The sequence below is a fragment of the Atractosteus spatula genome, chromosome 12, assembly GCF_055471065.1.
Source record: "Atractosteus spatula isolate fAtrSpa1 chromosome 12, fAtrSpa1.hap1, whole genome shotgun sequence".
NCBI classification, from domain to species: domain Eukaryota; kingdom Metazoa; phylum Chordata; class Actinopteri; order Semionotiformes; family Lepisosteidae; genus Atractosteus; species Atractosteus spatula.
The window spans coordinates 26,646,729-26,660,704 of NC_142717.1; the positions used below are offsets into that span (position 1 = coordinate 26,646,729).

The following is a 13,976-nucleotide window of genomic DNA, read 5'->3' on the forward strand; positions in this document are numbered from 1 at the left end:
TAGTGTGTAACCATGGAAGGGTTCTGTATCAAAGCCTCACAAATTTCCCTTTTATTAAGTGTTTTTTTTCAATTGCAGACACACATACTACGTGCTCCCCATATAATCTTTTGAATGATTGCTGTGTAATTGCCCGCTGCTTCTGTACTACTGGCAGTTTGAGGAGACATTCTTGTGCCAAGGATTTTTTTTTTCTTTCTGTGTTTTGTTTTCTTGGTGCAATCACACTCTGCATTGAATGATTTTCGTTAGTACCATGCTGTGTGTGTTGTTACAGTGCCTTGAATAAGTATTCAGACCCTTTTCATGGTGTCCCATTTTGTGAAATTCCAAAATAACACACACACATTTTATATGATTATTTTATTCAAAACCTGAATGCTCAAACTGAAAACATCTGAGGTAAAATACTGTAAGTCACAGAAAATGACAGCAAAAACTTAAGATGAAAAAAATGAAATATGTTGAATAATAATAATAATAATTAATAATTGCTTACACTTACAGTATATAGCACTTTTCTGGATACTCCACTCAAAGCGCTTTACAGATAATTGGGGCTCCAATTACCACCACCACCAATGTGCAGCATTTAGCTGGATGATGTGTCGGCAGCCATAGTGCACCAGAACGCTCACCACACATCAGCGATCAGTGGGGAGGAGAGCAGAGTAATGAAGCCAGTTCAAGATTGGGATTATTAGGAGGTTGGTTGGTAAGGGCTAATGGGAAATTTGGCCAGGACCCCTACTCTTTTCAAAAACCACCCTGGGATTTTTAATGACCACAGAGAATCAGGACCTTGGTTTTACATCTCATCCAAAGGACAGTGCCTGTTTATAGTATAGTGTCCCCATCACTATACTGGGGCATTAGGACCCACATAGACCACAGGCTGAACACTCCCTGCTGGCCCCACTAACACGTCTTCCAGCAGCAACCTTATTTTTTCCCAGGAGGTCTCCCATCCAGGTACTGACCAGACTCACACCAGCTTAGCTTCACTCGGTTGCCAGTTGCCAGTTGCCAGTTGCCAGTTGCAGAGTGATATGGCTACTGGATATGCATGAGTATTCAGATTACGGAACTCAATATTCATATGACGTAACTTTATATTAGCAATTATAGAGGCAAGTTTAGTTGGGTAAGACTCTACAACTTTATATTCTGGCTTGGTAAAAATTCTGCCTATGTTTCTTGTTAGGTTTGCACAAACTGTCACAAGTTGCTTGGTCCTCAATCGTGTATAGCAGAGTTCAAGTCTTTCTATAGACTTTCAATAAGATTCAAGTCAGGACTTTGACTTGGCCACTAAAAAACATAGACTTATTATCCTGTATAGTTTTGGCCATGTGCTTTGGATCATTGTGTTGTTTAAAATATGTTTGTTTTTTTTTTGTCCCAGTTTCAGGTCATGTTTTATTCTAGGATTTGACAGTATTTTGCTTCACATTCCCATCCATCTTCACAAGCTTCTATGTCCCTGCTGATGAGAAGCAGAACTACTGTACAACATAATGCTACCATCACCATGTCTGAGAGTAGGGATGCTGTTCTCTGAGTGAGTCACTATGTTGAGTGTGCATCAGATGTAATGCTTTGCATTTAGACCGAAAGGTTTAGATTCAGCTCTTTGCAGGATCTGATGTACTGTATTTTTCAGTTTCATACAAGTCCCTTTGGAGGCACAGGCTAATCTGTGTTCAAAGAGACATTATGGGTCTTTGAAAATGTTTAAATACCCTTCTCCTGAATTGTGCCTTCATACAACTGTTTCCTTTGATAAGATGGTCTTCCTGGTTGAATCTTTGTTTGAAACTCATTATCTGACTGTGGTATCATGCACAGATAGACATATTTATTCTGAAATCATGTGAACCACTACTACTGCACAGAGGCCACTCAACTAATTGTGTGACTCGTTAAGGTAATTTTGTGTGCCTAAATTAATTTAGTTTTCTCACAGCAAAGGGTTTGAATACTAATGCAATCACGACTTCTGAGACTAAAACACATGAAAGTATATCCAGGGGTGGTCACAGAAGTTATAAAAACACAGATGAATGGTTATTCAAAATACTTTTTTTTACTAAAGTACTCTGTGTATAGAAGATAAAAAAATGGAGAAAGGAACAAACAAAAATAGTAAAGTAATTCCAAGGAAGGTTCCCCTAAACAGCTACAAAAAAACTTTTTGCAACACCACACTGAGACAAAGACTAAAAGCTGCACCACAAGTGTCAGATTAAATACCCTAAAACCCATCCCTGGCTCCTTTTGATGGACAGGAAGCCTCAATTTAATCCAGAGGTGAGATAAGCTCTGTAACCCTCTTATAACATGGAGGAACAAACAGATCAGGACAAGACTGTGAATAGGTATATAACAGGTAAGACAAATACAGAGGGTTCGGATGTCTTTAGACCCGCCTAGCATCAGGTCGTCTCCTCCGTGGCCTGAGGACATACTGTAGGTTTCTACCTGACATTGTCTGATCTCCCGAGCCCGGGCTAACCCCCGTTTTGCCCCTATGCATAGGTTCTTTCTTGCTTTCCTGGCCATTCCACGGCATGCCCTTCTGACATCAGTGACATGAACATACTTACAATAATTATACCAAAATGCAAAGAGGAAGACTGGTACTCTAGGTGCACACCAGCCCTTTGTCATAACTTTGTATTTCACTGAGATGGACCATAGTGCCAGAGTAAACCTGATATTTTGTTTTTAATGAAATGTGGAATTCATATGAAATAAAGGCTGATTTGACAGTAAATGTTAAATTATTATTGCCAGAAACCTTTTTGACTTCCAACTGGTTAACAATTTACAGGAAAGATACCAGTGCTGTCTGTCACTTTGAACTGTTGTGAAGTGCATGGCAATTGAACCTTTTTAAAAAGGATGTGGCACAGTTTCTTAAGTTTGTTGCTTCCCTAGAAGCATTGATGGGTCTCCCCCAGTTGCCCCTGTCTCTCCTTGGCTGCAGTCATTGCTAGTGTTGTTTTTCAGGAAGAGGTCACAGTAGTGGGTTATTTACAAACCGTAGTGGCTTCAAACTTTCCTGTCATTCCCAGGTGATTCTCATGCCCAACCCGACATCAGTAAAGTGCATCAGAGATTGTGTGATTGAATTGGAGATAGCCAGTAACTCAATTTAGTTTGCCTGGAAGGAGACAACTTTGACAGTGACATGGTTTATCATCTCACAGGTCATAGCCAGGTCAATATGATACACAAAGCAAAATAACACTGAAGTCCCAGTAAATGTGAGATCTTTAGATAAGGTGAAATGTGCAACAAACATTTCATATATTTTTTGACGACTGCATGAAGCATTGCAACAAAGCACACACCTCGATATAGAATTGCTCTAATTTACCAGTTTTTTTCTATTATGTATTTTACTGAACAATAAAACATAAAGTGAGTTTTCCTCATGTACAGTATATTCTTTTACTTCTCAAAATAAATCTTGATGTTTAGATGTCTAAATCAACACTTGCTTTTTGTCTTTCTAAAAACATTTTATATTCTGACAATTACCTGTACTATGTACTTAAAATAACTGAACAATATTCCTCTTGTTATCGCACACAGCACAAAGTAAATTGTAAATTAGTTGTCTCATAAATAATACTGTACTTTTCTAATGCATGTTTTATTTCTAATTTATAATTCTTTTCATTATTTAGAACCTAATTTTCAAGTCATTAACAGTAAATAAATGTATTAGTTTTGTATCAAGTTCAAGTTCAAGTTTATCTGTCATTCCAGCCATATGCAAGTATACAGTGGAACAAAATATCGTTCCTCCTGGTCCACGGTGCAAATACAGGACAGACAGGAGACTGACATAGATATTGTAGACAGGATACACAAAGTGCAAAGTGTAGATAGTGCAAATTACTAAGGCAAATACAGTACATACTGTAATACAATATACACAACAAACTGGGGGGATTTAAACCCTGTTTCTAGAACTGGGGTGGGTGCAAGTAGATTCCATGGTGTTGAGGAGCCCAACAGCCTGCGGAAGTTACAGAGTCTGGTGGAGTTAGCCCATAAACTGTAATTTCTTTTTCCAGATGGTAGAAGGGCAAAGAGTTTATGGCAGGGGTAGGAGTGGTCATCTACTATACTGGAGGCCCTGTGTATGCAGCGTTTGTGATAGATGACAGAAATGGAAGGGAAGGAGGCTCCAATGATCTTTTCAGCTGCTTCCACAATTCGTTGCAGGTCTTGTGGTCTAAAGCGTTGCAATTCCCAAACCAAACAGTGATACAGCTGGTCAAGACACTCTCAATGGTGCTTCTGTAGAAAGTGGTAAGGATGGACGGGATCACTGCAGGAAATAGAGACACTGCTGTGCTTTCTTGGCTAGAGAGGTGGTATTGAGGGGTCAAGTGAAGTCATCTGTAATGTGGACACCAATAAACTTGGTGTTCCTAACTATCTCCACAGGGGAGCCGTTGATGTGCAGTGGGAAGTGATAATATGATGATGATATAATATGACAAATGATATGATATATAATATGATAGTATGATAATAATTTCTACCTTACTGATGGGATTCCACCATCATATATAGAGAACAGTGTACAAAGCACACCATGTGTCAAATCAGATAATGAAGTCTCCCTGTAATTGATGCCATTCATGGGCAAATTGGTGTTTGACTACTCTGCAGACCTTTCTTCATTTTTAATTGTCATGAGTAAACATGCTTCTTTGGAGATATATGATTTGACATACAAACTTTGAGAGCCATATGATTTGAAGCTCATGTCTGCATCACTTCAGTTCTTCCCATTGTTTTTGCCTTATCTTACTTTAATTTAGCTGAAAGCAACAGGTTCAGTTCTGTGTGTTTGTTTGTATGGGGTTTTGCCAGGTGCTCCCGTTTCTCCCGCCAATACTAACACATACTGGTAGGTTAATTGGCTTCTGAGAAAGTTGTCCCTGGTGTGAGGGCATGTGTGTGTTTACATGATAGTATGTCTGTGAGTGCCTGGTGATTGACTGGCATTCCATCCAGAGCGTATTCTGCTTTGCTTGCCAGGATAAGCTACTGTACAGCTATTCTGTGACCCTGTAACTGGATAAAGTGGTTAGAAAGTGGATGGGAGGATGCTGTTTGTCTTTAGCTGTTTGGAAAAAGACACCTATTGTACACTTTCTCTCTCCCTGCAATACAGAAATGGATGTCTGATGTTTATATAAACCACTGTGCTTGAGAGGAGAGAAACTGATAAAAACATGTGATGTCACATCTGTCCCAGAGTTACAGTATGTGTGCCTGCCAAGCAGTCTTTACCAATAGAAGATACTGTAATATAGTTTAAAAGCTAAATATCTGCAGTCTATGCCAATACAAAATAATATAGTTTAAAAGCAAAATATGCTTTCATGAAACCACAGGTACAAAAATACTTAATCATTTTTATTCATTTGTGTGCTTCTCTGGATTAAGGACAGACAAACTTAATAAATTGGGTTAATGGTCCAAGTTTTGCTGGTAGCTTCCTGTTTGTTAACCTGTTTGTGATTGTGTCTTAAATGCAGTGTTTCATTTTTTTGTCTGTGACAAATTGATTCTTTGTTTCATATTTTCTTTTCTTATTTAAGTGTACCCCTCTTATTCATTCTTTGTTGGTTTGTCAATAAATCAGAATGTATGCCAGTGGGTACACTGTAGTATACTCTTATTTAGTTTGTATACAGTATGTGTGTTTAACTCAGAGAGCACAGTCTCACCTCAAAATATTGCTCTTGCTCAGAGAGTTTATGAAAGAGGATATCAGACAGTATGTCAATGTCTCAATCTCTGATCAAATGACTCTTTTTCAGGCACTCCATCCAGCAACAGACGAACAAAGTCATCACTAGCACCAGCCACCTCATCAAACAGCTCTCTGACATCATCAGTGGCTCCTCCCGGGTACAGATCGCCAATCAAGTTAAACTGTGCTCCGTTAATTGAATGCACAACTAAATGCACTGATCTGTCTGTCCATTTATCCACTTTTTTGTCTGTTATATGTTCTGTCTTCTGTTAAAGTTCAGCAGTTGAACTTCACTCCTGAACAAACAAGTACATTCACTGACCAATTTTTTTAAAAAAAAATATTTGAAAGTTTTGGTTGAGCTGTTCTGAGCCAGTGGAATAAGTGCAACTCGCTTGCTGTTAACAGCTTGTTTGGCAGTGCTGTGGGCCACAGAGGGGGCAGATGCCGGTGTCCTTGGCCAGAAATTGAGGGGGCACAGTGCCCAGCACTGTAACAGTTTTGTGCCTTGTGTAGATGTTATTGTGCTTCTAGTCACCTACCTCCCTGTCATTAATCTAACTCTCAGTTTACACCTGTTTCAATAATTGTTTCATCTTGGAGAAACAAAATAATCTTGCAGCAATTTAAGACTTGTTTCATAATCTCTTATGTTAAATTGAAATGATCTCCTTTCAATATTCCCCTGTCAATTTGGTGACACTTATTTGTATATCTTTGAAGTCTGAATCTCCCAAATTATAATGGTTTTTAATATTTTTTGTATTGCTGTTGTCTCTCCCCCTCTTGGTCCTATGTTTCTCCTATTTTTGTTATTCACTTTTTATTGTCAGAACTGCCTGTGATCTTAGTGCTACTTGCAGTAACAACAATAAAATAAATAGTAGGGAAAGTAAATACACCAAAAATGTTTACAACAAAACATTACATATTATGGGCTGCAGATTTAACTGCAGATGCAATAGAAATGATACTAATTATGCCAGCCGACCCCCTTTAGAGGAGCAGATCTAGAGTAAGGTATCAGTAAAAGTGCATTCCGTATGGACCTAATAAATATTTCCTGTCTGTCTACAGCAGGACAGGCTGAGACTAACCCGTCTGAAGAGTGAGTTCTCTGAGTCTGTCCAGCGTTATGGAGATCTACAGAAGGTAATGTTGCCAATGTGTTTTGCATGTTTTACTGTCTTCCTCTTGTTCCACTGAACTTTATGCAAGTTATTTATTACAGTTCCTTACTTCTTAGTCTGTCTAGTTTTTTAGTACATTGGTCAAATTATAACAATAAAAAAATGAATTAAATAATTCAAAGGGGTGCTGCAACAGTGATGCTGGAGTCGAGGGAGGTGTGCTAAAAAGATACAAGCGGAATTGAGTGCAACAAGGGATTTTCCATCCATCAATTAATCCGTGTTTTTACTGCTTTACCCAATGCAGGGTCACTGGGGAGCTGGAGAATATATTGAAAAGTAATGGGCACAAGGCAGGATACAGGACACCAGGACAGGACAGGGCACACACAGACACACACATACAGTACTCACATCAAGGCCAATTTTCCCAAAAGCCAATTAAACTACCAGTATGTCTTTGGACTGTGGGAGGAAACCAGGGCACTGGGAGGAAACCCACATGAACACAGGGCGAACATGCAAACTCCACCTAGATAGCATCCCAGGAATTCAACCTAGGGCCCATGCACTGCAGCAATGGCAATCACTGCACCACTGTGCCACCCAGGAAATCAGAACATACATCAGAATTCAACATCCTCCCAAACGTCAGTTAAATAAACACCATTTTGAGAAAATTGAACATGAGTGTATATAATAAATGACTGAGAAAAGTAAGATTTTATGTAGTACACAAATGATTAAGATGCTAAATTATTTGAACAGCTGAAGGACTGAAGCAAATGTCCTGAAACTAATGATTTTTTAATCATTTAAACCTTGTGTACAAAATAAAAACCCACCTATCAATATTGTCCATTTCTTCCTGGCCTTGACTGATGAGCTTTCTTTACATAAGGCGAATCCTAGTTGTTTCTGTTTATTATTGGATTGTTTTTGTGTTTGATTAATATGGTTTTGTAAATTTTCATCTGTATGCTTTGTGGAATCTGTTGCTTCCTTTTTTTGTTTTTTTACTTGTTTTTTATTATGCATTTTGTGTACAGAGAGCAAATGGTATTTTTTTTCATTGACAAATTACTCCAGCGATTCTTTCTGCATCATAAGTTTTCATGACAAATGAAAGTTTAATATACTGTTGGTTAATTTAAACCTTCTATTTGAATCATCCCCTAGCCAGTGCCTCTATGAGTTCCATATACAGTACATGAAACTGTCCAGGAAGACCACCCACAAATTATTCACATTCAGATTTAAACTGATTGAGGTTGTGGAATTATGGAATTGTGGAATGATATAATTTAGTAGTTACAATATCCCACTCTCTCACTCGGAGTGGTGGCACTGTAGCTAAGGATGTGCGCCTGTTGCTGGAATGTTGCCAGTTCAAATCCCACAGCTGGCAGAGGAATCCTACTCTGTTGGGCCCCTGAGCAAGGCCCTTAACCCCAGCTGTGCCAAGGGTGCTGTAAAAATGTCTGACCCTGTGCTCTGACCCCAAGCTTCTCTCTCCCTGTCTGTGTGTCTCATGGAAAGCAAGCTGGGGTATGTGAAAAGACAAATTCCTAATGCAAGAAATTGTATAGGGCTAATAAAGTGATCTTATCTTTCCTTTCTCTTTGCAGAAAATTGCAGACAGATCCCGGGCCTTGCTTCCTCCAGCACAGAAGGAAAGGACCAAAGTGAGTATTTGGCCAGAACAACTGTATTTCGTATCAGACACTCAGCAAAACAAGCTTTGAACTCAAATCAACAGGGGTCGCACTGAAATTATGTGCTGCTATGGTGCAAAAGTTGAAAAATGTAATATTTCAATTTTGATTTGAAATATACTAAAAACAACCACAGTGCCCTTAAAATTGAATAAACATCCAAGGACAAAATATGTAATTTCTTTAGTTTGGAACAAAGGTGCCTTTGGGAAAATGTGACTACAGCTTTCAAAAGATCAGAATCCAAGAGAATGTAAGCAATGCTTATTTACACAGGAGAAGGTAGTTGAGAGGAAATTACACAACCATTTTTGTGATTCATGTTTCTTTTGGGATTTTTATAATAATCTGTCATTTTAACATTTTTTGTCAAGTTAACCATTTTAATATTAATACATTCCAGTGGTGTTTGGAATGCAAAGGTCTTGAATTACCCAAGCAAGGGACTCTTAATGCTTTTATAATGGTTCTGCTAAGTAATCTCGAAACAGGACTGGATGGTCATTCCTTTTATCATTTTCTTAAATTATTGCTTTACTTATATAATGAAATAGCTGCTTTGGGATGGTGGATATAGTTAAGTTGTTCTTTCTTTCATTTTCAGTTGCATCAAAAATTTGCTAATAGCATACATTTCTTGGTTCAGTTCCATGCCTATATAAAAATTATTTCTTTTCAGAACAAGTTACTGAGTTCTGACAATGAGTCCTTAAGTGAGTGTATGTGCACTAAGGCTCTTTGAAGTTGGTGGTTCAATTAACTGGAGAGGCTTTTAGTCTCAGATAGACACAAAGACCCTGATCTTCAAGCATTAATAGGCTTGTAAACACACTGAAGCCCTTTCAATATTGTACACCCACGTGGATGGAATTTGTTTCAATAAATACATTGTATTGAGGATGTTGAAAGAAAGATTGAAAATGTTTTTGGATTGGGGTCTCCTCTTTAAAAGAGGCTACCAACTTATTGCTACAGTTTCCAATACATAGTCATACTGTATAGAGCAACGTGCTGCACTCACATAATGGAAGTAAGACTCATTAACACAGTTTATGACTGAATGTTTGATTCACATTCACATTGAACCACATCTTCGTATTGTATATATACAGTACTTACTCTATAGTTTCCTTAGAAGCTCTTTTATTTTTCTAATTGCTCATCTCGGCAATATTTGCACAGAACACGAAAATAAAAAAAGTTTCTCTTTTGGCACATTACCATTTTAATCTAGGGCTAATTCAATAAAATCCCTGGCTGTTCCCCCTGTGCCGACTATTCCTGCTGAAACGATGTAGTGTGCAGTTCAGCACCATGGATAGCAGCCCTGCAACAGCCTGACGGCTGGGCTTCTGCCTCTCGGCACAAAGCACTGTCTGCCTCAGAACTCCAACACAAACAGAGCTGATAGCTGCTGCTCCTTGTGCACAGCCATGCACTGTTTGAGGACTTACATATCCCTGCCAAATGCTTACACACATGTTGAAGCGCTTAACCTGCCAAAGTTCGGTTGTGTCCTGCACTGTGAATAGCAAGACCCCTAAATGTAACACTCAAGTGGGTCTCACAGGTTACAAACAATCCTTATTTACTCCTTATTTACTCAAAGTGATGAACTCTTAAAACTACTAATCAGAAAATGGACTACGATATGTACAAAGTAGTTTGTTAACTTGTATACTACAAAAGAAATAAATGTAGAATAGTATCATTAATATCCCAGTGTTTCTCTATACTTGATGACACTAGTTATAATACTAGTGCTGGTATAAACCTATTTCTCTGGATTTTGGTTCATCCTTGTTCTTAATCACAGGCTATTTTTTTCCATTTTCTATTTGAGGCCTTTTTTAATTTGCTCTCAACACTTTAAAGGCTGAAAGAGATTTGTAATTGGTATGAGCCCTCTGCTATTCTTTGTGCTGAAGTAGTTGAAAATAATGCACTTTAAATAGGGCACTTTTGAAACCAAGGACTCACTGCAGAAAATCTTCATACCAGTTAACACATCAGTTACAGGCACTAAGTAGCTCTGGTGACTAAAGGCCCACTTGTAGCAAAATCCAGTAGACATGGGGCTAATGCAGGACCAGAACTATGAATCTTTGGTCTGGGAAAGTAACATTGGGAAAAAATAAAACTGTAAGCCTGAGCATTCCAGTGAGTAACACACCATTGCAAGAATATACTAAACATGATTTAGAACCAGGCAAGTACAATATAACAAAATACTCTTTTACAATTCCAATAACAATAAAGTGACTTCTGTTTTAAAATACTAAATACATTACAACATAGGGGCACCCCTAAAAATAAAAGTATGTGCTTTACTAAATATTGAGCCCTACAACAGCAAGTAGAATAGCAATGGAAAAATCTAGCTAAAAAAGTAGAGATGGGATACATATTTAGGGAAGCGCAGTAATAGGTTCAGGATCCTATGAAATTTTGCAAGCAAGAGAATGCCTTTTAGCCCATCTAGTTTGTTTGAGTACTAGTAGCTGACTGATGTACAGTACGGTTCTCATCTAGCTGTTTCTTAAACAACAACAGGTTATCATTCTCAACAGTATGGCTAGGAGGCATGTAGCAGAACCCGACAATCTCTTGTGTAAACAGTTGCCTCATGTTTTCCATTATAAATCCGCCACACAGTATCTTCTACTTGTGTCTTTCAGTTCATGTATCACTGTTGATTCTGAAAATGTCCTTTGCATTTACTCCAGTGTCAGTGGCTTTGAAAAATGTGGATGCTTAAATCACATATCCTTTGCCTTCCTCAGTGTAATGATATTGAATTCCTCCTAAGTGATCACCTGAGTGAAATATTTTATACATCTGGCACTTATTTTTCTTTATCTAAAAGTACCCCACATTTATTTATGAGTGTCTTTACTTCATCCTTTACCATTCTTTCAGTGTTGTAGTCCTGTGAAAAACATCTATTGTTTATTTTAATTTCCATTGAAATGTTATTTTCTGTCTCTATCAGCCTTTTTGATATCATTCCTGTGCAATGATCAATGATCTGATCATTTTGTCTATGTTTATCTTCCTTTTCTGGTTACCAGGACAACAGACTTCACAACTGAGATCAGAAACTACTGTCTAATGGGTCCTCACAAGGAGAGGGCAAAAACCATGATCTAGGCTACAGTATATTTTTAGCATTTTCTCATACACCATGATAGTCACTTACTGGGTGGTACAAGCTGAACTTCAGTGAAAAGCAGCTACAAAAAATGATCTCAGCCCAATCAAACAAATCTTAAGATTCCTGTATGAATATGATATATGATCCATAAGGTTCAGGAAACACGGAAAAACAACTAAATAAAATATTAACTTGTCTTCATATATTTGAAAGTAACAACTAAAGGCAGCTATAGAAACTGTTGGTCATAAATTCTTCAAACAAGTCAAAACGCTACATAATAATAATCATTTGACATGAGAGGGATGGAATATAGTTTTTTCTATTTCCTGGGGCACAACATTCATAAATGTGAAAAAAGTGAAGAACACTGTATCTGAGATTCAGACTGATAACATATTCTGGAGAAAATCAGAAACAAATGACAATCATCTGTCTTCTTCAGAGACAAAGAGTCTTTATTGGTAAATGAATGGTCATAATTTTGCATGAAATACTCCCCCCCCCTCCCCACCTAAAGCTTTTCTATCCTGGTTAGATCTCACTGAACTCACAAATACTTAAACTGATCAAATACAGATAAGGCAATGAAAATCAAGGTAATTGCTGTAACATACTGAGGCAAACCATTATAAAATGATAAATGCTATGTACACTATATTTGTAAAAGTAAAACTTCAGAAGGATTCCTGGCTGTAGTGCAGAAGAAGATTAAATACCTGTCTGCTGCCATGTTATTGTGATTTTGTTGTTATCGTTTTACACAAGAAAAGCCTGTGGGCATAAATTTTTATCACAGAAGCTCAACTCAACCCATTCTTCAGAAGAAGAGCAAATATCTTGGAAAACTATTTGCAGGGTAGTGATTCAACACAAGAACTGTGTAACTTCCTCTTATGCTTCAATGTTGTTAAATAGTGACAGATAATTAATATTCTCTTCTGCAATTCCTGGCAAATACTGTACCTGTTCTTGAAATACACCATAAACCTGAAAAGTATACTTTGCAAGACACTGACTGCTTTTGATATTAGTCAACGTTAAGTATTCCCTCACCATCCATTCCTCATGGCTGATATCTTTGGCTTAATATACATAAAATAGAATTATAAATCTATGTAGATGGTCCTGCTTTTCAGCCATGTGAACTAATTAATATTCATGCCTATAATTTATAGTGACTGCTAGATGCTAATGTACAATAACTGGAACTGTTTGTGAGCCATATATTTTTACTGTGGGTAATGATCATATTTATAAGGTATCATCTTCTCTTGATGTTTTCCAACAAAATAATTCTACTTGTTGAATTTGGAATAGCCCCTTACTATATATCACTATTAGAGACCATAAAACTACTAGAACATTTATCACAGTGATGATATTGAAACAAGAGTTTAATATGATCTTATCTTTATTACTGAAGAATGAAGTGTTGCAGTTTAGCTCCCAGTTGTGCCTCTGTTGTGGCTGTAATGTTATATTAGCAACCCACAAACCTCCTTGTTAACAGGCTAATTAATTGCTACTTAGTTAGCCAGATAACTAAGGGGTTGCAGGACAGCTTTGATATAATTTGTTAAGCATCATCAAGAACTGAACTGTTTTTGTTTCTCTGGATTGAGAGTTGCTCACTTAATAGCTTATACCCCCCTTCAAGTCAGCAGTAACAATGAAAAAGAAAGATTTAACCATTAGTATTACAATCCATCAGTTTCCCTCCCACAAGGAATAAATAAAACTCATTAAGGAAGCAGTGTTTGGCAAGGGAACTGCTGTTCAATATACAAACACTTTACAGCAGTTGTATGTACAGAGAAATGGAGTGCAACAATATATGTACATGTACTATGCACAGCAATGTACTGTATATACAGAGAAATGCAGATAAGGTATTGAAGTTTTACTTTGGATGACTATTGTCAAATTAAGTGAATGGAACTTTGTTAGAGCATATCAATGTGGCATATATTGATATAAATTATTTAGTAGAAAAATTCATCATCTAAAAGTCTGCATAGCAAAAAAAGTTAAAAAATAACAGCAGCCTTTAAACACAATTCATCGCACAATCAGGTCTTTTGAGACGAGCTTCTACAACAAGCACCGCACTAAAAGGAACATGGGGCAAAAATTTCACAACTTCTAGACATGCGTCAGCAACTGTGAATTAACAGCTTATCAAGCAG

General features: G+C 37.5%; 1 protein-coding gene across 1 annotated transcript in view; it reads left to right on the plus strand.

Annotated features, from left to right (window-relative positions):
* tsnare1 (T-SNARE Domain Containing 1) overlaps nt 1-13,976 on the plus strand; it is a 188,743-nt gene that overhangs the window by 69,290 nt on the left and 105,477 nt on the right. The window contains exons 4-6 of the mRNA XM_088928592.1: nt 5,853-5,943; nt 6,866-6,940; nt 8,547-8,603. Of these exons, the coding sequence (XP_088784718.1) occupies nt 5,853-5,943; nt 6,866-6,940; nt 8,547-8,603 (223 nt within the window). The remainder of the gene's footprint in view (nt 1-5,852; nt 5,944-6,865; nt 6,941-8,546; nt 8,604-13,976) is intronic.